General features: G+C 40.7%; 1 protein-coding gene across 1 annotated transcript in view; it reads left to right on the top strand.

Moving 5' to 3' along the window:
• drosha (drosha ribonuclease III) overlaps nucleotides 1-26,468 on the top strand; it is a 176,415-nt gene that overhangs the window by 80,001 nt on the left and 69,946 nt on the right. Inside the window, exons 21-23 of the mRNA XM_074693775.1 lie at nucleotides 1,834-1,933; nucleotides 5,717-5,819; nucleotides 17,709-17,779. Of these exons, the coding sequence (XP_074549876.1) occupies nucleotides 1,834-1,933; nucleotides 5,717-5,819; nucleotides 17,709-17,779 (274 nt within the window). The remainder of the gene's footprint in view (nucleotides 1-1,833; nucleotides 1,934-5,716; nucleotides 5,820-17,708; nucleotides 17,780-26,468) is intronic.

The raw sequence follows: 26,468 nt of genomic DNA, 5'->3' as shown, positions 1-26,468 counted from the left end.
ACTTTATCTACGATAAATATAGCTTCATAAGTAAAATCCTTCAGTTCGCATGTTTCTTTACTAACTGTACATCACCCAACAACACAAAAGTACATCATCTTAAAATTAGCTATGTTAATCAAAAATGGCATTAATGGTGAAGTTTAAATAGCTGAAGTTAAAAAAAAAGAAAAAACTCAATTACCTACTTTCACAAATTTTCTGTATCCATTGGAGTATTGAACCTTTTTAACTTCTGTTTTGTTGTAGCTTTAACGTTTGTGTTGTGGCTTTTGCAGTCTTTTTGCAGCTTTTGTGTTTGTGGTGTGGCTCTTGCATTTGTGTTGCTACTTTAGCATTTGTGTTGTCACTTTTGCATTGTGTTTCTGCTTTTGCATTGGTTTTGTAGCTTTTGCATTTGTGTTGTCAATTTTGCATTTATGAGTTTTCTTTAACATTCTTGTTGTGGCTTTTGCATTGGTTTTGTAGCTTTTGCATTTGTGTTGCTCCTTTTGCATTTATGGTTTTGCTTTAGCATTGATGTGGTGGCTTTTTCATTCATATTGTAGCTTTTGTATTCATGCTGTAGCTTTTGCATTTGTGTTCTGGCTTTTGCATATGTGTTTTTGCTTTTGCAGATATGTTGTAGCATTTGCATTTGTCATTTTGCATTTGCATGCCTGTTGTTGGGTTTACATCTGTGTTGTGGCTTTTACAGTTTTGTTGTCACTTTTGCGTTCATGTTGTGGCTTTTGCATTGGTAATGTGGCTTTGACATTTGTGTTGTGACTTTCGCAGAAGTGTTTTTGCTCTTGCATAGTGAAGTACTTTTTGTATTTGTGTTTTTGCTTTTGCATTCAGCTGTAGCTTTTGCATTAGTTACTACGCTCTTGCATTTGTGTTGTAGCTTTTGCATTTGTGTTGTCACTTTTGCATTCTTTTTGTAGCTTTTGCATTTTTGATTTTGCTTTTGTGTTGGTTTTGTAGCTTTTGCATTTGTGTTGTCACTTTTGCATTTATGAGTTTGCTTTAACATTTGTGTCGTGGCTTTTGCATCAGTTTTGTAGCTTTTGCATTCTTGTTGTGGCTCTTGCATTTGTGTTGTCACTATTGCATTCGTTTTGTCACTTTTGTTTTTTTGTTGTCACTTTTGCATTTTGATTTTGCTTTTGCATTTGTGTTGTCACTTTTGCATTTGTGTTGCTCCTTTTGCCTTGGTTTGTCGCTTTTGCATTTGTGTTGTCACTTTTGAATTTATTATTTTGCCTGAATTTGTGTTCTGGCTTTTGCATTTGTGTTTTTGCTTTTGCAGTCATGTTGTAGCTTTTGTATTTGTCATTTTGCATTTGCATGCCTGCTGTTGAGTTTACATGTGTGTTGTTGCTTTTGCATTTGTGTTGTCACTTTTGCGTTCATGTTGTTGCTTTTGCATTGGTAATGCGGCTTTGACATTTGTGTTGTGGCTTTTGCATACGTGTTTTTGATCTTACATTGTGTAGTGCTTTTTGTATTTTTGTATTTTTTGCTTCTGTATTTATGCTTTAGCTTTTGCATTAGTTATTGTAGCTTTTGCATTTGTGTTGATGCTTCTGCATTTGTGTTTTGGCTTTTGCAAACCCACTGACACCTACTGGCCACAGCACAGCTGAATTTAAAATGGGCTGACATTAGCTTACTATGAGCGTCCTTTTTATGAAATAAGGCGTCATGTGAGGGAAACATGTTTTAAAACGCTCTCTGACATGAATTTTCAGAACTTTTTTAACATTTTCCAGCATAAAAGAAACCTGAGATCCAGACAATGCCTCCATCTTTAACACCTCTAACCTGCTGTCTGTCTCTTCCTCTCCACAGTGTCCACCTGTACTACCTCTTCCCCAGTTTAGAGGAGGGCGGCCTGGCCACCTACAGAACAGCCATTGTGCAGAACCAGCACTTAGCCATGCTAGCCAAGGTAAGCTCAGCCTCTTCTCCTCCTGGTTTAAAGTCGTCCCTCTGCAGGTCGGAGCAGTGAAAGGTGTTCGAGCCGACAGGAGAACGTGTTGGAGACGGTGTTATTGTTTCCTGTCTCTCTGTTTGGACTCTGCTTCTTTCTAAGGGGACGCTGGGGAAACCATAATTTTGTCTTTCTGCCATCCTTACTGCTTTTTTCGCCCCCTCAGGTTTGTAATTGGAGTTAAAAGGTTGTTGTTTTGGAGGGTTAGACTAGTGCGGCTGGGGTCCCTGTGGGCCCCTAGAGGTCTTCCTGAAACACTCTCCAGTTCCTGTTATCTCCAGCCCCCCCTCCACTCCCCCCCGTCTCTGCCTCTCTCTCGCTGGCAGCGCCGTACAGCCGAGCTTCTCTCTCTGGCACGTTTGTAAAGAACACAACAATAATCGTCCCGTGATGTGGAGAAAGCAATTAAAAACTTCAATCTTTCATGTTGCTCCCCGCTGAATACAAAGATGCAGCCGTCTGAATCTGCATTAGTGCTGTGTAGCAGTTTGGCTTGTTTCAATTTGCCGCTCGCGGTAAAGTGAGTGTGATACACTGCTCCACGATGCCAACTTGTTTACCAGGCTTCTCTAAAGCCGCCTGCTCAAGAACACTCGCAATTATCTTTCAAAAAATATCTTCAGCGAGCAACGGCAACAATCCTCCACTTCACACGGAAGGCTTAAAAGTCAGAACGGGTTTCCCTCTGAGTTGGAGTATTTATGAATTGTGATTTAATTTGTGTGTGCAGTCGCAGGGGGTGGGATACCACCGACGGTTTTCAGCCGTAATTAAATCGCACCCTGACTGTTTTTTGCCGGGTGTTTGTCTGTGGTGCACTTCCAGGAAGAGCTGAGCTACTTTTGACTCGCTTCTGAGGAATAGTTGCTGAAAGTTTGACTGACCAGCACTCTCACACATCTCAGCTCTTATTTAGTTCTATCGCAAATGTTCCTTTTCAACCTTAAGTATCACAAATATAAGTATTACAAGTATATTTGGTCACGTTTTTATTTTCTTATGTATCGTCCAATTTTCTGCAGCTGCTTTATCTGGAGTAGAAGCAGGAACAACAACCCTGCAGGCTGCAAACTTTATCAACCAACTCTGTAAACAAACCTTCCAGAGTCCATTGTTTACTAAATTATTACTCTCAACCTTCAAAGACAGACAGATTCTGTGATTAGAAGAAGTAAAACACAGAAGTACAAGTAAAAATCTGTGCCTTTACTAGTTTTTGAAGGAATCGGAGCATCAGAGGGGCTGTGAGCTGAGCTGAAACTACCAAATGTGAAGCTCACTTGGCTTGATTTTGGTGAGAAAATTGCAGATTGTTAGTTTTTGCTGATAAGATAAATAAATAAATAAGTAAATAAAGCCTTCTGAAGTTAAATGAGAGTTTCTTTATATCTTTTTGGGGGCTTTAGGGGGCTGTGAAGAGGTCATAAAAACCACAAAATGTAGATTTTTTGAAGTTTAATCAGAGTTATGACTTGTTGGTGATTTTGGAGGCTAGCAGGCCGAGCTGCCAGGAGCTTGTTTCATAGTGTTTAGCTTGTCTAAGCAAGTTTTCCCTCAGATCCCTGCTTCTAAAAGGAGCCAAATCATTCACAAAGGTTTATTTCATTCAAAAACAATCTGATCCAGTGATAACAGTGGTGAAATCCCCAAATGATTTTTGAATTAATGTAAGTTTCTTCAAGTGTTGTTACTGGCTATGAGCTCAGCTGCTGCAAGCTCATTGGGTAGTGTTCAGGGGTCAGCGTTGAGATTAGTATACCTCCAAAATGCTTCTCTGAAGTTGATTTACTGTTAGCCAAATCATTCATAGAGGTTTTAACTCCCAAAAACAATTTGACCCAATGAATAAAAGTCTAAAAGCATCATTTGGATATGTTGAGGTTGAATCAGAGTTTCTTTTTGCTATGTTTGTTGGCTGGAAGCTGAGCTGCCCTTAAAGTGATACCCCGGGATGGAACAAGTTGGGTCCTATCACAAGGTTTAGGGCAGAAATTACCCCTACAGCAGTGTTTTTGTGCAGCAGAAGCCCAGGGTGCTCACACCAAACACCCCCTCCCTGCTCCTCTGCCGGTTTCCTCTGCACTCAGACGGGGCCATATTTTACTTGACCAAAAACACAAATAAACGGACTCCCACCAAAAAATCTGAAATCGGTCTGCGTTCACGCTTTATATAGAGAATTTTCAGCGCGTTACTTTCACACAAAAACACCGCTAAATAAAGCTCTAGTTCACATCGTGTCTCTTCGTCCTGGCAGACTACCTGCGTTTGTTTATATCTGGCACGCCGCGCATGGACTGATACACTAAGCGGCGAGAGCCTCGTAGCCAGCTGTGGCTCTGCAGCGGAGGTAGCGCCGTTTTACGACACGATGAGAACTAGAGCCTTATTTAGCGGTGTTTTTGTGTGAAAGTAACGCGCTGAAAATTCTCTAAATAAAGCGTGAATGCAGACCAATATCAGATTTTTTTGGTGGGAGTCCATTTATTTGTGTTTTTGGTCAAGTAAAATATGGCCCCGTCTGAGTGCAGAGGAAACCTGCAGAGGAGCAGGGAGGGGGTGTTTGGTGCGTTAGAGTTTTGAAACCAGTTGAAAAGGACAATGATGTGACTATTACTAAATGCCTTTGCAAACCAACGGTGACAAGAATAAACAGCACGAAATGGTGAAAAATTTGGAGGCGTCACACAAACGTTTTGATTGGTCGGATGTGTACTCGTCGCGAGTGAAGCTTTAGAAAAATTGACCGCATTTAGAAAAAATAGAGGCCACAATTTAGCTCTGCGAAAGAACGTTGCTGGTATGAAAGCTTGCTTTAAAAAACAGAAGGTTAAAAAACAAACAAAAAAAAAAAAAACGTGTGAAATATTTGAGCGAAAAACACGTGTCTGGTTTGCAGAGGGCTTAAGTAAAAAGATTTACCAAAGTCTTACCAGGTTTGTGTTACTTACAGTAGAGCTTATTAATGAGCTTTGAAAAGGTCAAACCAGAGATGAAAGTTTTGTTTGGTCAAGTCTTTACTTTTCAGGGAGCTTCTGCTCACAGGTGCAGTGATTTACTGGAGGCGTGATATGAAATATGACATAAACAGCATCAAAAGGCTAAAAAATAAAGAATGCAGCTTCTTTAAAAAAGAATCACAAACAGCTTCTTTAGTCCAACAATGAAACCAAACAACTGGGATTGAATAAAGTCGATGAATAAAGACTCAGGCTTTGTGAACAGGAGGTAGATAATAATGTTTTCTGCATAATATTTATATTTTTATTATTATGATCATTATAACAATAGGATTAAATTAATCGTTATGATAATGGGCTCAGCAGAGAAATACTCTGCCACTCTCTGGTCTAAATCAAGGTCACCACAGCAGGGTTTCACCATTTATCTCGGGATAATCTGGCCCGCCTGTGTGCGTGTGCCTGTGTAATTCTGCGTGCACGTGTGTGTGCGTGTGTGTGTGACCATTTTTCCTCCTGTGCCGGCTTAGTGCATCACATCACAGCTGGACAACACATGGGCACATCTGTCAGAGCCGTGAAGTAGAACCTTTTCCAGCGAGGGCAGGCAATCTTTTTCATTTCCCTCGTGCGTTTTGGGCCCTGATTTTTTTTCCTCTTGTTTTCCCATGGAGAGCCTATGAAAATGTGCAACACCAAAAAATGTTATTACTTCTTCAAGAGGCTATTACGGAGGTGTCGGTGGCAGCGGCGCTGATATGAATGTGTTTGTCTTTCATAGAAACTGGAGCTGGATCGCTTCATGCTCTACGCACACGGACCTGATCTGTGCCGGGAGTCGGACCTGCGACACGCCATGGCCAACTGCTTCGAGGCTCTTATCGGTGAGATTCCCACCAGACACAGATAAAAGCGGAGCTGATGGCTGCACAGGGGAGCACGGAAAGACAAACGCATTTTGAGTGAACTAAATATGTAAATCTATTCCTAAAGGGATGGATTTACATATACTGAAAACAAATACCATCCCTCTCCTCGTACAAACACAACACGGAAGCAGGAGGGGGTCTGATGTTCGGGTTTTACTACGCTGATGCTTTTTCTGGACTTGGCATGAAGGCAGCTATTCTTCATCCTAAGATAGATTTGTAGTGTATTCCTGTACATTTTATCCTTGTTGCTTGTTTTACTTATTGTAATACTTCCACATAGAGAGCATCCTCTAAAAGTGGAAAAAAACTCACCTTTTGGAGAGTAGGATGCATTTTTCTAAAGAAATAGACACAAACCCTGATTTTTGATTTTGGAAACAAACTGAGATAAACAGAAACGTCCCTTCACGAGATGAAAACATGGTTTTTCACACTGACTGAGTACAAAATGAGAGAAGGAGAAGCCAGTTTATCTTCTGTCACATGCACAGGAAGAGCCTAGGAAAGAAATGAGAGGTCTGACTTTGTCCACAGGGGGCGCCAAAGCTGACATGAAAAGAGAGTTCCTCACAGTAGCTTTACCCTTTAATGACAAATCATGATTGATGTACAAGTTTCAAAAACCTCCAACTCATCAACATGTAAAATAGTGGCTTTAAAAACACGCTAAAAAAAGTATTCTGCCCCCTTGAGGATCATTATTCCACTACAGGCAGCTAAAGTTGTATGAAATCATCCACACACATTTTCCTGGAAAATTTTTACTAACTTTCAAGAAGTTGCATAAAGAACAATGTCCAAATTGTTAAAAAAAAAAAAAAAATTAAAATAACTAATTTTTGCATGAAAATAATTCACATTAACTAAAACCTTACCACAAAAAGTTACAGAAACCTCACAATTTATTAAATTTGCGACAAAAATATATCATTGAAAAAATAATTTTTGCAAAATATTTTTGAGGAGGTTAAAAAATAAAATTAATTTTCTGGTTACTCTTTTTTAAAGGTTAGGCTTTGCAGGGTTAACGGGTGTTTTTGACCACAGAAACTTTCCTTTTTTAATCAATTTGCAAAAATTACAAAAAAAAAAATAATTGAAATTTCAACAATTTTCAAAAATTTTAAGAAATTTAAAATTTTGCATTTTTTCTTTTTTGTAATTCAGCAGATTTTCAAAATTTTGGCAATTTATTTTAAAATTTGGCAAGTTTCTTGAAATTTCAAACAAGAAATTCAATAAATTTACATTAATGAAAAAAATAATAATACATTTTCAAAATTTAAACAAATTTAAGATTTCAAAAAATTTGCAAAAATAAAAAAAGAATTGGAATTAAATAAATTTGTAAAAATTTTTAAAAATTTTGAAACAATTCTTGAATTTAATAACATGTATTGATTATTCTGCTTAACTCATCATTTATTGTTGTTTGCTTGTGTCTTTTCACATATCAATCATGTATATTCTGTAGTGGAAACCTCCACAAACAATCAGCCACAGGAACATTTCAGTTTGGGGATTTCTTTTTATCAGGAAACAAAAGTTTTTTAACCTTCTGGAGAAAAAAAACACAAAATGTTTGTGATGCAAATGATGATGTGTTGCATGATAACTAAGTTTTCAAAATTCAGAGTCATACAGAAAGTTATCAACCAAAGCTGCTGTGCAGAGGGTGAATACCAATGTGTTTTATTTGTCCATGGAGTTTGGCCATTTTCAAAAGAGCAGCAATTAAAAGAATGCTACAATCGTTACCCCTCTGCTTTCAGACAGTGAAATTAATAAATTCAACGTTGTATGAGCAGTTTTTTTAAATAGATGAAGTAAATGACCAGGGATGTTTGGTAGCTGCTACCTGACCTGTTTTTCAGCCGCCGGGTGAAGAGCTGTGAGCTGTTGTGTCCCGTAGGGTCACTTCGATCCATGATACCCTAAAAAAAGAGGCCAGGTTTAAAAACCAGACGTTCTTCATGAGTTCAGCTGCTCACATAATGTGCTCTGAATAAAAGTAGGTCTTTAAATAGCTTATTTGAGCTCTGTGTGTGTGATAAGCTGTGTAAATAGCTGCAGTGGATCTCCCATTAGGCCGTGGAAACATTACACAGCTTTATTGATCTCAGGAGATGTGGTTTGACCTCTGGCTGGACAGACAATCCCCAGAGCCCTGCTTTACTTCTTTACCCACACCAAACACTCACACACACACAAGCACACAAGCACACACACACCCAGGCTAGCTATTCATCTCGCTAGCTCTTCTGTGATAGAGTTTGTGCAGTGATTAGGACCCGGCGCTGGAAACTCACTCACACAAAACACACAAAATTCTCTCGACAGAGCCGCTCTCCCTCCCTCCATCCAGCCCCATGGGCAGCGCTAAGCTAAGCCTCGCTCTTGGAGACTCTGCAGACTCGGCAGCTTTCCTCATCTTATCACCATCTTGATTGAACCAGTTCAGCCATCTCCGCGCTCCCCGATGATAGATACAGAAAGTGGGTGGCTTTAAAGAGATCTTCTGCGTTTCCCTCCTCCCTGAGCTGAAACAGTGGAGCGCAGAGAGCGACACAGAGAAAGTGCTGACTGGCACCGCAGCCCCCCGCTGGCCCTCGAGGCCCCTGTTCTTGTTACGGGTTCATTATCGGCAGAGACGGAGTCGTAATCTCATCTGTCCCGTTGCTGTCGCTGCTTCATTTCTGCACACGGAGCAAGGCAGCAGGACCGTGACACTGGGCGCCTCTTTCTTCCCCTCCTTTCCTCTCCTGCTTCTTTGTCAGAATTCAACTTAATAAAAGTGATGAATAAACAGGGAAGCTGGTATAAAAGGACCTGTGAGAAAACTGCTGTCAGAGAGCACCCTGTGGTGATGGCTTTTAGATTGCGAACTCAAAAATATCACCCTCCCCTTTTTCGCCGTAGACACACAGGCTGAGGGGCAAAGACACACACACACACGCTCTGGAGACGCACAAAGTCGCTTGCATCGAGAATGCTGTCTGATGTTGCCTCTGTTCTTCCACAGAGGCTTTTGTCATCTTCATTCCAGTTTTTTTTTACAGCTCAAACGCCTCCTTTAAGACCTTGTCGTTGAGCCGTCTCCCTGCCTCCACCCTCCGCCCTCCCCCTCGTCTCTGACTTACTCTTCATGTCCCTTTGCGTTCCTCCGTCTCCTTCTCTCTGTTCCCCCTCTGTGATCTAGAGTTTGGGTGTTATTAGGTGAGAGATGCGCCACGCAGATGATGAGTCATCCTGTCACTCTGTCATCCCTCTCCGCCCGCCCTCCGACGCTGCGTTTTCTCCCTACAAGACAAACTCGGATCGCTCACACGTGCCGCAGGAAGCTACGAGGGGCATACAGACGCTGTCATTTCATCCTCACGCCGGCCTGACAGAGACGTCAAACTGCCACTTTCCCCAAAAGCAGCAGGCGGCACGTCAACAGATATACACTCGCAGACCTGTCACTAACTTGTTTTCTAAAGGTAGCATCGCTTTTTTGATGTTTCTCCTTCCATTCCAACGTGCGGAGAATTTCTTTTCTGAGCGCTCTGATGGAATATGACACGCTCATAATATTTCCAAGGCCTCTGCAGATAGCTTTAACGGCTTACTATGCATGTTTTCTGACCTCTGTTTTATTTGTTTCTCTGCCGCGCTGACCGTTGAACCTGGGCTTTGTTGGAAATGGCAGATAATCTCCTGCTTTGCATGGGCGAAGCTTTTCCTCCGCCGCGCCGCAGAATGTGTCTATCTGCTATCCCGGAGGCAGGGCCGTTCTCTAGCTGGAGACAGAAAAAGAGAAGGAATAAAAAAAAGGAAGAGGCAGAGAGGAAGAATGGAGGGATGGAGAGGAAAGGCATCTGCAATGCAAATGGGTGCCCTGCAACCCTGAATAATTCAAAGTGTTGAATGGAAATCTTGCTTTTCTGATCCCTTGTCATTAACTTCTGCCGGAGTGGGCCATTCTCATTTGGGCTCTTTTGGCCTGCGCACCTCCCATTCTCCTCCACCCCTCCTCCCTTCTCTCCCACTTTACCTCCATAGAAACCACTTTCTCTCTGTGTATTCATAGAAACTCCACACGCCTGTTGCCCTCCCTTGCAGGTCCTCTCCACTGATAAGCCACGTCGCTCCCCTTCCTAGCGAAGTGTTTGAAAAGAATTGAGAGAAGAAGAAAAGAGGCCCCACTCTGTTTTTATGGCCCTAATTTCCTTGTACAGTTGATCTGTGGATTATACGCTGCCAGCAGCCATGGGGGATACAGATGGTGAACCTTTGTGAGGGCCCTCTCTAAGCTCTTCCTATTAAAAGAACGGAGAGAAAGGATTATCTCTCACTTGCTGAATATCAGATTCATACACAATGCAGCCGGTGTGTTCGTTGAGTGAGTGCTGCTCCCTTTGTTAATTGCTGAAGCAGCGCTGGAGTTCTCGGCTGAGCTCTCGTTTCTGAAGATGTTTGATGTCACAGTGGCGTCCGTCGCCCCGGCTGTGGAGAAAATTCTATTTCCTTGTTTTGCTTTGGTTATTTTTTCACATTTTCTCTTTTAATGTGTTGCTTTCCGTGTCCGTCTGCTGCTTCAGCCCCCATTGAGCTGAGCGCGAGCGGCTTAATATATTATTTGATGGATTAGAGCCTGAGCGTTTTTGAATAATTCATTCTAGGTTATTAATGTGACTGTCAGCCGCTGGTGTTTCATATGCCCCTGACTCTGGGTTTTTATTGGTCACTGAAAGCCCACAGACATTGGAGTTCTATTCCTAAACATAACACTGTACAGTCTACAGGCTGTCTGAATTAGACGGCTGACAGATGTGGAGATTCATTAGTGGCCGGCCGTCTCCGGCCATGACTGATATTCTCCTCAAAGTACAGCATGAAAACTTTGTTAGAGTTCGTTCTCTGTGACCTGTTTCGAGTTTGTGATTGATAACTGTGGGTTTTGGTTCCTTTTAGGGTCCAATTACAGAAAAAAAATCCACTTTCATTAACCTCACAAGACTCTTTATTAGTTGCAGATGAAGTCAAACATCTTAGAGAACAGGGCTGCACCAATATGAAAATTTTGGCTGATACCAATTAGTGCTGCACGATTTGGGGAAAAGGTGCGATTTGCGATTAGGTGGACAATATTACGATTGCGATTGTGCTTGCGATTTAATAAAAAAAGTTGTGTCATGATGAGTCTACAGACTTGCTTCGTTATCATGGAGAAAAATCTGAATAGCATGTGCTGACATTGCGATTGCGATAATCGTGCAGCCCTAATACCAATGTCTGAAAATGATATTGTTGTTGTGGCCGATAACTGATATTTACAGATATTAATATTGGTAGAAAAGAGATCAGAGATGATGTGTCGAGGGAGTTCAGAGAGAAAGAGCAGATCAAAGGATGGCGCACCCGAGATGAACTTGATCAAAAAATTATGTTTTGTCTGTTTTTTTGGATCAAAAACAGGAAGAGAGGCATAAAAGAAGAGAGTCCACTCTTCTTAGGTAGTTTTGGTGTTTACATAGTCATACAAAACAATATTTTTGGGGTCTTGAAAGATCGTTCAAGATGCTGTGAAAATGCTGGCAGCTAACGAGTAGTTATCAGCCGATACCGGTACGTAAAAAAATGACCAATGTTGGCCGATATCGATATTGATACCGATATATTGTGCATTCCTGTTTGAGAATCTAGAAAAGTGATACGTAAGTCCTTTTAAAGCTATGGTCTACGATCTGAAACCCAGTTTGGCTGATGAGACACATTTGAAAAACGCAGCCTCACTCACCCCTCCCCTCCGTGTTCCAAGATCCCGCCCCCCAGCTCGTATCGCCCTTCTTCACCTCCTAACAACACGCCCCCTCCGACAGAGCAGGAAGCCGGCGTAACAAACAAGACAGTCATCCTTGTTTTCTTCCCTTCCCTGTGGAGGGTAACAGTAACAGCTTCCTGGTTTCGGTCTTCTCTGGCTCCATGACGCTCCGGTAGCTGAGCAGCTAGCTGACATGAGAGGGGTAGTGGGGAAGGACGAGGTGGGACCATGGGCATGACGGTGTGAAGCGAGGGAGACGGGGAATTGGATGGACTCACAGACCAATCCTGATCATCCTCCTCATATATATATATATATATATATATATATATATATATATATATATATATAAATATATAGGGAAAAAAATCTGCAACATGACATACTGCTTTGTCCAGAAGAGGCACCACAGGAGCTTTAACGGCAGCTTCTAGAGCTTATTTATAGATGCACTTAAACACAAAAACAAAGGTTTACTTCTACTTCTTGAAAATTAAGTCAAGAAATGCTCATGTAAAAAGTTTCTTTCCTCATTGAAATATATTTTTTTATCTGTCTCTGCTTCTTTTTATAGAAACTTTTGTATAAAATAAACAACTAATTCTTTGTAAAATGCACTAAAACGTGAAATTTAAGTAGATACTGTTTTTGAATCAGGCCTAAGTTGCACTTTTAAGAGTATAAATCTGGAATCTGTTGTGTTTTCTACTATAAGAACTGATTAAAAAACCTAAATGGGTCATTTCCTGAACATCTGATGACCATTAAAAGTCCCTGTATAAAAAGCCTCTAAATCAGCGTCTGTAAGTATGAGCTCCATAAACACAGCAGGCCACAGAAGCCCATACAGATGTCTATCAGCAGACCAGGCGTGAAAGGGCGAGCGTCTCCCTCAGCCTGACCGCAGCAGGCTCTGGAGACGGGAGCGGTTCTTCACAGGATGTTTTCCGCTCTGCATCAGCCCTTAGATTTGTGGTTTAACCATAATGGAGACCTCACTTCTTGGTTCTGCTGCACAGCAGATGTTTCCTCTGGAGACCAGCTGTGGGAGGACGAGAGCCGCCTCCCAGGACCGAGCTCTGAACGCCTTTCAACTATCACTCATAATACATTCATGTGTTTGAGCGCTGGGGCTGGGGGGGGTGTGGGCGAGGCTGGGAGGCGGTCTTCCTCGTGATATGATGACACATCAGATTCAGAAAGAGGCCTTTAAGTTGATGAAACTCAAAGTTTTGCTTCTTGGTAGATTTTTAAAAGTTCAACCAAACGTGGGAGGAGACGGAGGAACCAGGAGAGCCTCAGGAGATCTGAACAGGTACAAAAAACTCAAAGCATCTTTGGTGTCAATCAAAGCCTGCTGGATGAAGAAACCAAGAAATGTAGTTAAATCAAGCCTGAATGCTTCTGACAAGGCGGCTGTCCATGCAAAAAAGTCTGCCCTAAAGCGATCCAATCAATCGCACAACTCGCTGTAATCATTAAACGGAGATCAGTGCTTTGTGGTTCGCTCAGTCAGGCTGTGGAGCTGCAGCTGACATCATGAAAACATACAGCCCACCAAGACCGCCAGGAGACTCCACTTCCAGTAATATGTCAGCATCCCACCACTCTGCAGACATGGGGGTCCAGCAGAGTCTAAGCTGTGAACCCTCGAAAGGAGGTCAATGAAAAACTGGAGATTGCATATGGGCTAAAAAGACAGATCTCACTGTTTGGAAACTCAGTTTAACAATGACATATTGAATTCATGTTGTGTATCAAAGTGAAACCTGCCTCTAAACACAAACTCTCATTAAATTTTCTGATCTGAAATGAGAACAGAAACACTGTTTGAAACCAAATCAGTGTTTCCCTGAGCTTTATCTGAGGAAAAACAACAGAGGGCAGGTTAAACTGAGCTGCTGAAACCTTGGTTAAGATTTCATCATTGAGAGTCTCTTTCCCTCTTAAAATCTAACAGACTATTCTGTAATTCAACCTCTTAACGATGGGATAAAAAAGTTAAATGTTAAGCAAAATTCACGTTTGCTCCACAACTGACTGAAATCTTGGACCAGCTCTTTAGTTGGACAGTGAAATTAGATAAGACACTGCTGCAGTTTTAAGTATGACTGGGACTAAGAGAAGAGAGCACATCTCCTCCTGTATTACCCCTTAGGAACGAAGTCTGCTCATCGTACCTTCAGTTTCTAAAAGTAGTATGGGAGGTCGAGCCTTCAGTTATAAGGCTCCTCTCGTATGGACCAGATTGCGTTCCGAAACTAGTTTTCTTTAACATGATAATTTAGTCCCTCATCTTCAGACGTCATGCTAATGGTGCTTTCTCAGCTGGCTCTGCCCGGAGGAGGAGTACAGACTCAACTCACTTTATTTTTAAAGGGCGTTTAAAACAAGCGGAGATGACCAAAGTGGTAAACAGCTCAAAAGCAGCACAAATGACAAAATAAAAGATATTGGACAGGGGATGGGCGTTTTGGGCAAAAGTGCCATTCAGTATTTGCAGGTAACTATTCGAAAATAATCCAAAGATATGCTAGACTAACCTTGCAGACTTCACATTGTACCTCCTTTATTGAGCCTCACCTCATTTTTGTTTGAGCCCTAAGACCTTAAACCTGTTGACCCCTGGTGTGGCTCTGCCTGATATGTCGGTTTGTTGTTGCAGTCGAGCTAAGTACCGTTTGATTTGGGCACAGTGTGTTTTATTTTGAAAATCACTGGCCGTTTTCAGGTGGTCTCCAATCTTCTGTTTTTGTTAAATTGATGCATCACAGCCAGTAAAATAGGACTGTTGTTTTATGCTGTGACCTGCTGCAAACAGGACCAAGCCATCATTGCGAGGACCACGTGGATGTGTTCCAGGCTCTCATAGCCCCTCTGTTCAGAACGCTCTGATTTAGTGGGCGTGGCCTTCATATGTAAATGAACCACTGCTGATACCGCCCTGCTCTTCCACGTCACTGAGAGCGACGCCACGAGCTCCGAGTGCACAATGTTTAGAAAACAGTGAAGCTCGTTTACCGTAACATTACAGGCTAAAACAACAGGCTAACAGCAGATAAAGTTAGCATCCTGAAGCTATCTGCTCCACAGCACACAGCATTTAAAAAACTCACATTTCCAGGGTCCCAGGTTTGTTGGAGGATGGTTGGTAGTGCACCTGGATTCAGGACCAGTCTCTTCGCTAGCCCTCTGTTGGACTGTCCAAAGTTGGAAAGGCAGTCGGCCATGAAGTGACTAGCACACACATGCACAGTTTTACTGAGTGTAGCTGGAACATTTCATTGATAAATAAACTCTAGCTACTAAGTCTTGTCTTCTTCTGAGATGGGAAGCCTGTGCATGGAACTATGTGGCTGTTTACAGCCAAAAACAGAGCAGTGATGGCTCTTCAACTTTGGCATTCTCCTCCCGGCTGGGAGAGGAGTGGGCGGGGGTATCTGCTCCGGTGGACCAATCAGGTCAGACTTGCTCCTGATTGGTCAAAAAAGGGAATCGCTGACGTCAGCAAATCCCGTAAATTCCAAACAGCTCATTTTAGGTCAGGATTTCACATTCACAAGCACTACTAAGTACAGTTTTGGTCATTAAATGTCACATTTTGTGGGCTGGGAGGAAAACCAAAGACCCACAAATTTCACTACAAGACATAATAAGGGGATTTTTGCATAAAATGGGATCTTTAATAGTAATGGTCAAAAATAGTCAAACTCAACTTAATTATATATTTTTTATTTTAAGGGATAAGAAGAGTTTGAATTTTAGATAAGTTAAACAAATTTCAAAGGAAATGAAATCATTTCAAAACATCAGATTCAATTTCAGATCATGCTTTTTAAATTCAGTATAACAATTTAAGTTCATTTTCTTGACGCACAAATCTCAGCTCCTTCAGTAACTTTAGTAACTGCATCAGCTTCTGGATATATCAATGTGGGTTTGCTTTTTCAAATTAAAGCTCCATACTATTTATTATGTGAAAACTGTATTCAGTTATTTTTTCAACAGAAATATAATTCAGAAAACAATGCTAATGGTTTATGTGGCGCCTCTTGCGGATAAAAAAGTCTTTGCTGATCTTGTCTTGCATATGCAAAAGTGATATTTAACAACAAAATCTCATCCTGCTTCTTTTAATGATCTGTATGTATCAAGAGTCTCTACCCTGGAAAACATAAAACAAAGCTCTTCAGCCGTGTGTGAGACCTGCTGCTGCAGTTTTAGATTTGAAAACAGCAAACAAGGCATGAGCAGTGTTCTTTCTGATGCTCTTTCCATCTTTTGTGGTCAGACTGAAGCATCAGTGCTCATTTCAGTGTGTTCCTCAGCAGCTACAAACTCCTCACAGGAGCTCTGATAGAGTTATTTGTTTAGGAAATCAGCCCTCCAGGCTCTCCTGCTCAGTCCCGTCTTTTCAAATCCAAATAAAAGATTCAATTTAGACTCCTGCTGAAAATTTCACGATATCCTAAGACACACCTGCCATCTTTTCTGCCTCTTAAAACTGGCAGTGGTATCATTCTCAGAAATCTAATTTCCTTCTGACTCTAATGTAGAATTACAATGGCTGGTACCTTCCAAATTAACATGCTCCCTTCATTATTTTAACACTCACTAGCTTTTTATATTAATACAGACTCTCCAAATGAATGAGAACCTGCTTCTCGCTGGAGCCACTGCCGGGGTGAGACAGAGTTGTCAGGCTTAATCAAATTTTCCGAACATTTGGGCAATGGCTGTTAGTGATTTCCCACTCTGTTTCAAAGTGACTGAGTGACTGTGCTTTTCTGCTTGTCTTTGTGCGAGGTGCTCTGTTTGTATTTTTTATGGTTGGGGTTATGTAGGCTGCGTCTCCTCCACGCGCGTGTGTGTGTGTGTATGTGTGTAAATGGCCTGTTAGCCATCTGAAAGCAGTTTCCCTCCCCCAGATGATGAATCTCTCATATGTTTTTGATGTCGTCCATGAAAGCAGTTTGCGCATTTAGACCTGCGCCCCATTTCCACTGGCTCATTTATGCACATAATAAAAACCGCTGCACGATTGTATACCCAATTTGCCAGGTGGTTATTGCTTTCTAAATTGAATGAGCCACCCTAAGTGTGATGGTTCGAAGTTGTACGCAGCTTAAAGGCACCATGATAGTTCCACTGATTTCAGATGAAACAGTTCAAGAGCAAAACAACAACACACACAAAGGACAGTTGACTTCTGCAGAGGCGCTGAATGAGCCCAAGATGCAGCACATTTTCTCCTCTGAGAAAGAAATTTGGAATACTTGTCTTGTTTTTTTTTGCTTGCTTTGACAGCAGCTCTTCGCAATTTGGTTCCCATCCTCTCCCTCATTGCTATCTTTGTCCCCTGTCTTTTTTTTGTGTCTGAGTTGACGGGTGTGTGTGTTTATTTCCCACACAATTCAAGCTGGATCCACCTTATTTTGTGCACGGTGCAGACATCTGCACTGAGCGTGTAGGCGAGCCACAAAGAGGACGTTATACTGAAGTCCACACAGTGCATTAAGAGGTTGGAGCATGAAGTAGGAACGTCTGTAGGTGGATCTGTGTGCGTTTTTCTATTCACACCGGTGCATGAGACACAAGCTCAGCATCTAAACTCTCCACTTGTATGTTCACATGACCTTGGCCACATCCTTTACAGTGTCAGGATGCACGTATACCTTCCTCTCCTCCTCCTCTTTCTCCTTTTTTTCCCCATTCTAACTCAGGGAGGAGGATCTGCAGGAAGCCTGAGGTCATTTCGCCGCCAAAAAGCAATAAAAATGCACTCCTACTTTTAATAAAGCACTTATAACTCATTGCCGACTTCAATTAATTTTAAGTTTTCCATTAGGAGAGAAGTCAGAAATTGCCTCAGAATTGCAAGATTATTTTTGTAGCAGTAATTCACATCATGCTTTTTTTCCACAGTGAGTGCAGATTTTTATGGGTTTTATTTACAACTTTTTAACTCCATGTTACAGGAAGTGTGATGCATCATTTCCATCTGTCCTAAAATATTTTTTATTTATTTCCTCTAGGGGCAGTGTATTTGGAAGGAGGCTTGGAGGAGGCCCGGCAGCTCTTTGGACGACTGCTTTTCAACGGCGAGGTAACTGAAACAACACTCTACGATCAGTTTGTCCTTGTGCAACTTGTAGTTAAGTAAAAGTAAAAGTTTTTATTGTTTTTTTTGGGGGACTCAAATGTTGCCTCTGGGGTCTATTACAGCAAGGTATAACCTCGCCTTTCACTGCCGTGCAGATGACCTGCTAATTTATCTTCCTGCGTTCCCTAAAAAAAAGTGTGGCTCTTCAAATTATGACTGACTGACTGCATTGCAGACATATTAAAAGTGGTTAGGAGAAACTTTTCTGCACTTAAATGTGGTGCAGTCAGCCTATTAAAAAATTAATTTAATTAATCACATTATTTGTAATTAATTAATCTGAATTCTGGGAAATTACAAAACTGTAGTGCAGAACTAATCAAGTGAAAACACAAAGAGGAAAAGATTTGTAAATTCACATTTTTATGGGTGATTGAATAAAACCTAAGTCAGAGCGTCTTGTCCAAAATACTCCACATTCTTAAGGGTTACGTCAGGCTGGAGCAGCTTAAGTGATATGATTCTTTTTTACGATGTTGCCAATTAAAGGCCCTAGCAAAAATTTGCTATCCTCACTCGCAATCGTCATGCCCATTCCTGTTGTCACCTCGACTTTGTTTGGTTTGATTGCATGTGTGAAGTGACAAGCCTCCGCCATGTGTGGGTCCTTCAACTGGCCGATATTAAAATGTCTTTGTTCACTGCCATTGACGTCTTTAGAGGAGGGGTCTGGTGGAGCTTGTCAACCAAAATCCTGCTCGTAAACTACTGTGGGTGAGAGCGGTGCGCTCTTTGGATGAGAGCTCAGCATGGATAAGAGGAGAAGATGTGAGTTGACAGAGGCACAGTGAGACGCTGCAAGTCAGAAAAGTTCAGGCAGAGGATGTGTCGCAGTGGGTCAGAGAGAAAGAGCGGCGCCATTGTGAGAAAAGAACACAAAGATCATGAAGGGGATCAACCAAATAAAATATAGAGCTTGGGCAAAATTCTTCCCTCGTGATTCGATTTTATGACCTTTTTAACATATTTTCTACAGACTTTATCAGGAGCCATAGTTTCCCATAAAATGCACATCACGTGAGTCAGAGATAAACATTTTGCCCTCTGCTGGAGAAAAGTGGAACTTTTTTCTTATCTAGTTCATAAACAAAGACTGAAATGAAGAATTTGAATTTAAAATAAAAAAAACAATCTTTTGACAAAGAATCTTGATTTTGATATTGTCAATCAAAAGATCCCAATATAGAATTTCTTCTCCCACCCCTAAAAAAAATCATGTACCACATTGGACGCAGCTATCACCTCCTGAGCAGTAGCCTGTGACCCATGTGTCTGATTTTTCTACCTCCATGGCTTCAAACTTCATTTTTTGTGTACGGTCACTCTGCTTGCCCAAACTCCCCAAGGTGACAGCTACAGACTGTTGATAGAGTGGACAGCATGGCTCTGCCATTCACCTTTGTACAGTTTTGAAGTCAAAATACCCCCATCATAGGCGCCGCCATCGAAGGAGTTGTGTAGCCAGAGTCTGCGCAGTAGAAACTGTGAGGGAGAGTCTGAGTGGAGAGTCTAATCACTTCTTGACTCTCCCTCCCGACATGTTTTACAATCCCTGAAAAAAATATACAAAATGTCAGCTGTCAATCATCGTTAAACGTGATGTAGAACCTTGTTTTCAACCTCATATAACTAATGAAAATGAAACTTTTCAGAAAACAGAGGACTTGATTTCAAGGCAGCCAAATGATATCTTCAAATCACCACAACAATCTGACGTGAGAAACATTTCTACCAGGTGTATTCATTTTTTAAAGTTTGACCACAGCCCATCTGGATGACTGGGGAGATGGATTTTTTAACCTATACTGCAGCCAGCCACCAGGGGAAGCAGTTTTTGTGGCGATCTCACTTTTAACAGTCTATGGTGCAGCAGGTAGCACAAGCTAAATCCTCATTTAAAAGGGTGATTTGCTCCTGTTATTAATTGAGTATGCAGTCTGAGTAGATCACCTGCAACATGTCGACTAATAAAGTAAAATAGATGTTCCTGTTTTCATTCTCTAAAGTATTTGTATAATATTGTTTAGTGCATCCAACATGTTTCACCTCTAACCATTTTTTGGCTTCATATAGTGATGTCCCAGACTTTATATCGTCTATGATGCTTCTTTTTATGGTGCACACGATGTGAACAGATGACCAGGATGAGATGATCCTGTTTTGGTGGCGTTACTGTTACTCTCTTCCCAATGTGGTCTTTTTTATTCCCTCAAACCCGCACCCAGCATGCTCTGGCAGACGACCACACATCGCATCAGTACCGAGGCCGATCCAACCATAGAACACAAGATCTCCCATAAGCTCGCATTACCCTGCAATACTTTCTGCTATCTGCTTTGTGTGTGTCAGCTGACATGCTAGATGAAATAATGAGACTGAGGAAGAAAATAAATCTTGGATGAAGCCATGGCTCGTGTATTCTGCAAAACGAACCGGAGGTGTGGAACGTTGCCGTTTGCCAGTCTTAAGCAGGACACCTGCTATTGTTTGCGAGCGCGTGTGTGATCAGCGGGCATGAATAATAGATGAATGAATCATTATTTGCATTCATCTTGGCAAGGAATGTTATGAATCAATTAGACGACTTGCAGCACGCGGACGGTGCAGCAGCAGGCTTGGTTCTAATTGACAATGGAGGGTGTTTGTCAGGGATTCAGTCGGTGACTCCCACACACGACAGGACACATGAAGATCTATTAAACATGTTTGATCAGAAGCTGTCGTCTTTAAGAGTCCAGATCCAAGGCTTTGGGAAGAAACCGTTAAAACCTCATGCAACTTTTCAATAACTGGTTGTCAGCTTTTGCACAAATTGCTCAAAGAAAAAAAAAGGTTCAGCTGAAGCATTTCTTACACACCGGGACAGAAAAACCCAGCTTGAAATACTTTTTATTTGTCATCTTTCCATCTTGAATTTATAAAACATTTGGCCTTGATTCTTCTCCAGATTTGAGTCTTTTCCACCGTGTGGGCAGCCATTGTGTTCGAGTGCTTACAGTGCAGCGTTTGTTTCCAGGTGGAGGACTGACACGTCCTTGGAGCTGTTTTACTGTCTTCCTCTGCCACTAAACGTCGACAGCAGTTAGCAATTTATTGAGTTGTTGTGAACTGGAGGTCTTTATTCAGAGATTCCCTTGTAAAATCTGACTTTCAGAAGCTGCCAAACAGATTTAAAAAGTAAAACTACAGTATTTTTAGTATTAAATCAACTTTATTTTCAAAAGAAGAAGTGGATGAGGACGGGACACATTGCTGACAATGCTGTGTTGACAAACAGCAGTCAGCACTACCACCAAGGGAAACACACACCAATGTCATCTAATACAGAAGACACCAACAGCATTCAACACATCCTAAACTCGTGACTCTAACCTTCTACTACACGTTGTCATCAAAGCTGAGGCGATGACAGGATCTGGTGTGCTGTGCTCGACAGAATAGAGGGCGGTTGGAGGGAATCATGGCTTAAATTTCAAATTAATTTTATTTATAGTGACAAACACAGGGTCTGCTTGGAGCATGCTTCATGAGTGATAAATTGAGTGATACCATATGAGGCTTCAATCTGTTTTTCAGGTACTGTTAATGCTAAATTAATATTTTTCTGTTAAAATTAGAAAATCAAAACAGACAAAGAAAAAAAAAAATCCCACATGGTTGTAAATTGACGATCGTAACAACATGTATGCTGCCCTAGCAGTGCAGGACACAGCTAGACAGCTTGTTAACAATGTTCCCAAGTCTTCAAGGGCTTGTGCTTAAACCAACTATAAAACTGTGACAGTACCAATAAAGCATAGATCACTTTACGACAACATATCCACGTAAAAGGTAATTATTACTGCTGAACAAAACAAGCAAATTCTGACGTTACATTCTTAAAATGATGAATGTTTTGATGTTTAGATACACATTTTACACACAGACAAAAGATTTGCAAGTCAGAAGTGTATTTGAACAATATTAACAACATGCTTTGTTTATCTCTGAGACAAAGCTAGCAAAAAAGAAACATCAGCAATTGCAAGGGATGGATGAGTACCGGTATTGGTATCAGTTATCAGGGTGATACCAGCCTTTCTTCAAAAAATCACTATTCATTAAGGCTGCCAAAACCAGCAGCCAATACAAGCAGCCAATACTCAAAGCAAAAAAATCTTGCATCACTGTGGACACCATGGCAAATATGCACCACACCCTGTTCAGACTAGGATTTGGAGAAAAAGTCGAGTTCAAAATATCAGGATTTTTTGTTCGACAATATCAAAATTGGGATTCTTTATCAAAACAATCTTTTTTTTTTCCAAATTCAAATTCTTAATTTCAGTCTTTGTTTATAAACTGGATTGGAAAGAAGTTCCCACTTTTCCCCAGCAGAGGGCGAAATGTTTCTCTCTGACTCATGTGATGTGCATTTTATGGGAAAACGTGGCTCCTGATAAAGTCTGTAGACATTATGATCATCATTTAACTTTTTCCCAAGGTCTGGTGTGAAAAAGGCAAACTAAAAAAACGCAAAAATCAAAATTATTGAAAAATCACAATTTAAACCAAATCGGCAACCCCCCAAAAAATATCCTAATAGAATCGAAACAGTGATTAGTTTTATTTTGCACTTTTGTTAATTTCTTAAAAATAAATATAAAACTCAAAGAGTTGTTTATGTAAAGTTGTAATTTAGATGTAAAGTGACCATGCTATCTATGTTCTAAAGGATCTGACCACTTGAATTAAAATTTTATGGATCAATGGTACAAGAAGTATTAGTACTCCGTACTTAGGAGGGAGTACTTGTACTGGTATCAGCCTGAAAAAAAGTGGTAGAGAATATTTCTAAAGATCGCCTATGAAGTGTGGTGTGGCAGGAGAGCTGACTCTGTCAGTACTTCTGAGGACCAAAAGAAGAAATGAAGAGCATTCACTCTGTTGATGTTTTTAAAACCCAACTGAGAATTGTTTAAAAGACAACACAACAGGCCTGAAATACAAAAAGAGCCTCTAAAACATTAGCCCAATCAAATACATGTAATCTACTTGTTTTACGTTGGTGTCACAACTCAGAATTTTCATTCATCTGAGGATGAGTCTAAGCGTATACAAGAAAACGCAGAAATATATAGGTTACTACCACAGGAACAAAAAAAAAAGAAAAGTAAATGAAACTTTATGAGTCAAAATGGTAAAAGCAACCCATTGAATCAAATCCTTGTCTTGGACAAAGTTAGATAGTTGTCCTCAGTTTGCTGTCAATGACATTATCATCTGCAAAACATTAAAACTGAGGCAGCATCAGCTGTAGGGATTGCTACAAATGTGTAACATGCAAATGAAAAACAGAATGGGACCTAAAGGGGAACCCTGTGGAACTCCATTCATAAGGACCGGAGGATAGAGGGTGAACATACCAGAAATCATAGTTTTACACTTGTGTCTCTGATTCTAACTGTCTATTCACGGCTGTAAAGCTTCATATTTCAGCAATCAAGAAGCTGACACGGCTAATTACACCTCAGACTGCCGGCTTGTCCTCCAGCTCCGCCTGACATTGGATTAAGTTCTTGTCACACAGCGGGTCCTTTGCCTCTCGCTGTGCTGAAAGTTGTGCCTCTTCAGTTTGCTGTGACACTGACTTCATGAGAAATAGAAACGCAAACTGATCTGTTATAGAGCGAATGTGCCACAAAATGAGCTCTTTCAGCTTCTCGGCTATCGTGTGTTCTTCAAGAGGGCTTGGGCAGCTTCTCTCGAACCCGGCGAAAGAGGCACCGATCCCCTGACTTGACCAACAGTTCCATCTTGTTTACAGTGTTAAAAAAGCAGTCAGGGGATCAAAGCTGTTTAATTCATCCAGTGTTCAGTGTCAGGACTATTAATCCTGCAGAAAGCCAGCGTGTGACCGCGAAAGCAAAGTTCTGTAAACCAAAGTTGATTCATTTTCAACTTTGGCTTGAAAGTTTTCTGGCACTTTAAACCAAGGACTGAAATAGCATGGCTTGCCGTCCCCACCTCCCTCCCCCCTACTGAATCCTCCTGATGGCCACTCAGTCGTTGAATGCTGAGAGGAGACAGATGGACTCAGACCAGAAAGCCAAACACCAGCCGGGTGGTAAGACGATCCAGACCAGAGAGATAGAACGACAGAGGGAGGAGGACCACTTGAAGCCTTTTGTGTCTCTAACACAACGTGTCAGAGCGGGTCTTCACACAGCACATTACTAAACTAATGAGTTGCTGTTAAGGGTGGGCGGTATACCGGTTTCATCACCGTCACCGGTATCATATGTTGCCACAAAATACATTTCTCAATACTGTAATAACTGCAGTACAGCATTGTTACACATAATTTAGTCGAAGTAGTGGTTAATCTGTGTGGGAGATTTATTTCTCCCGACGTGAGAAGACACTTTTCTGTCACAGCCATTCTGAAAATACACCTTTAAGTCCAGCAGCATCGAGCCAGTGGCGTGATTAAGTGAAGATTTGCCGTGTGAAGAAAGCAAAACAGCTGGTGTGCATCATGACTATGGTCAAACCTCAAAATATAAAATGTGATACAACCATTTTTAACAAAAGTAGTGGCATCAAAATAAATTTTGTGAAACAAACTGAAACCGTAGTTTGCGAACTACGAGACGTTACATTTTTTCACATGCTTTGAACCCTGCGGCTTAAACAATAGTGCGGCGAAATTACTTATTTTTACAGTCTAACGAGCTTTATAGACTTGTAGCATTAAAACCAAGAAATTTCAGGATTATTTTTCATTATCAATAAAATATGTGCCAAAGAAAAATATGAGTTTTGCCAAGCTCTGACGGAGTTTAGGCATAAACAGACAGCCTGCTCTGGTGCATCTGGACGGACAACGAGCGTTGTGCTAGTTTACTCTAAGTTTGTTTTCACTTTTTTTGACCAATAAACATGCAGCTACAAAATGCCTTTGATAGCCCTTACGAAAGAAAAATATATTGCAGCATATTGGAAAATATCATGTCATATATTAGGAAATATATTCCCATATATGAGATTTAGCATTTCTATTTTCCAATATTTTGCAATGTATGGAAAGCGGCAATCATTTATATATTTAGCAATATACTGAAAATATTTCACGAATATATGATATATTGTATATGTGCCCTCAATATATTATTCCATGTATATCAAATATATAATATATTGGAAAATGTATTGGGAAAATAATGTATTACAAGATATTACAATTAGTGCTGTCAGGCGATAAAAAAAAAAAATCTAATTAATTACAGGATTTGTAATTACTTAATCTAATTAATCGCATTTTAATCTCATATCTGCTTAAGGTCCCAAAATAAAGAATTTGAATTCCAGGACAGTAAAATTACATTAAAAGACATTAAAAAACATTTAATAATAAGGTGGGAATATATACAACACATTTTTAGGTACCCTGAGGCATAAGGAACGCATGAAAAAAGTTACATGGTTCTATCTTTACAAAATCTACACAGTCCTGCACCTAAGATAAGCTGATTTGATTTTTAGGACGGTTTTGGCTTCTGTCACATTTTTACTCAATGTGGACTCAATTTTCACTGCTACATTAACTTCTATACTTCTATGAGGTCAGGAGAACCAGGGCTAATGGCTAAAAACTGTGAGGAATTACAGAATTGAGCTAGAGCAAACGGTTGATTTTCTGCAGATTTTCAAAAAGGACGTGTGAATAAACGAGATGTGGACCCACTCTCGCTTCGCCCCGGTCTAAATCATGTTGCTGACGTCAGGTGTGATACATTCAGGGACCGTCGGAAATTTGAAAATCTGACGAGAACACCACTTTTTCCAAGTAAGACAAACTGTTTGTAAATGCCAGACATTTGAAAATAAGTGCGTCTTTGAACGCCCCGTGGGTTTTGGATCCAGATTAATCTGAGCTATTTTTTATAATACGTTATTCGCGGTGTAATTAATTAATCTAATTAACGTGTTAAAATGACAGCCCTAATTACAATACATTTCAAAAAATATATTGGTTCTGATTTGTCTAACGTAAGGGAGACTCTTGTTCTGAGGATGAAGCCTGAGCGCTGTCCAGCGCCACATCATGTTGTTCTATTGTGACAGGTTATTGCTTTCACTCCCTGTGAGTGATGATGATAAATATCTTAAAACAGCATTAAATGATTCAGGAATCCTACCTTGGATTGATAAAGCTGTAGACTGAGCAACTGCCTCAAAAGTTTTTGTTTTTCTGGTCGTGGTTCAGGCTCTGAGTCTGAACTTTCGCCCTCTGTTTTTCAGTCAAAATCACTGCCACCGGTCTTAGCATCTCTGTGTTCGTCTGTTTGTTGTCCGAAAAAACACAATAGCGGTGGAAAAAAATCACGTCAGTGAAATGTTCTGTCTCATGCCACAGCCGTCTGTTTTACAGCAGCTGTGTTTAGGGGAATAAGAGCTCAGAAATCTGAAGTGCTTCATTACACAAACTTTACAGGCTTCAGAAAACACACAGAACATAAATTGAGGAAAGGAAAAACTAGTAATGTTAATTTTAACAAATTTATTGACACCCAAAATGGTACTAGTTCATTGCTCACCCTTTTTAAATAAAATGCAAAATTTTTTTATTTTATTTTATTTTTTTTCTGTA

This window comes from Halichoeres trimaculatus, unplaced genomic scaffold (assembly GCF_033239565.1).
Source record: "Halichoeres trimaculatus isolate MK-OKI-2021-1 unplaced genomic scaffold, fHalTri1.1 fHalTri1_scaffold_18, whole genome shotgun sequence".
Lineage (NCBI taxonomy): Eukaryota > Metazoa > Chordata > Actinopteri > Labriformes > Labridae > Halichoeres > Halichoeres trimaculatus.
Note: the sequence above shows the minus strand (reverse complement) of the source record. Positions and strands in the feature narration are given on the sequence as shown.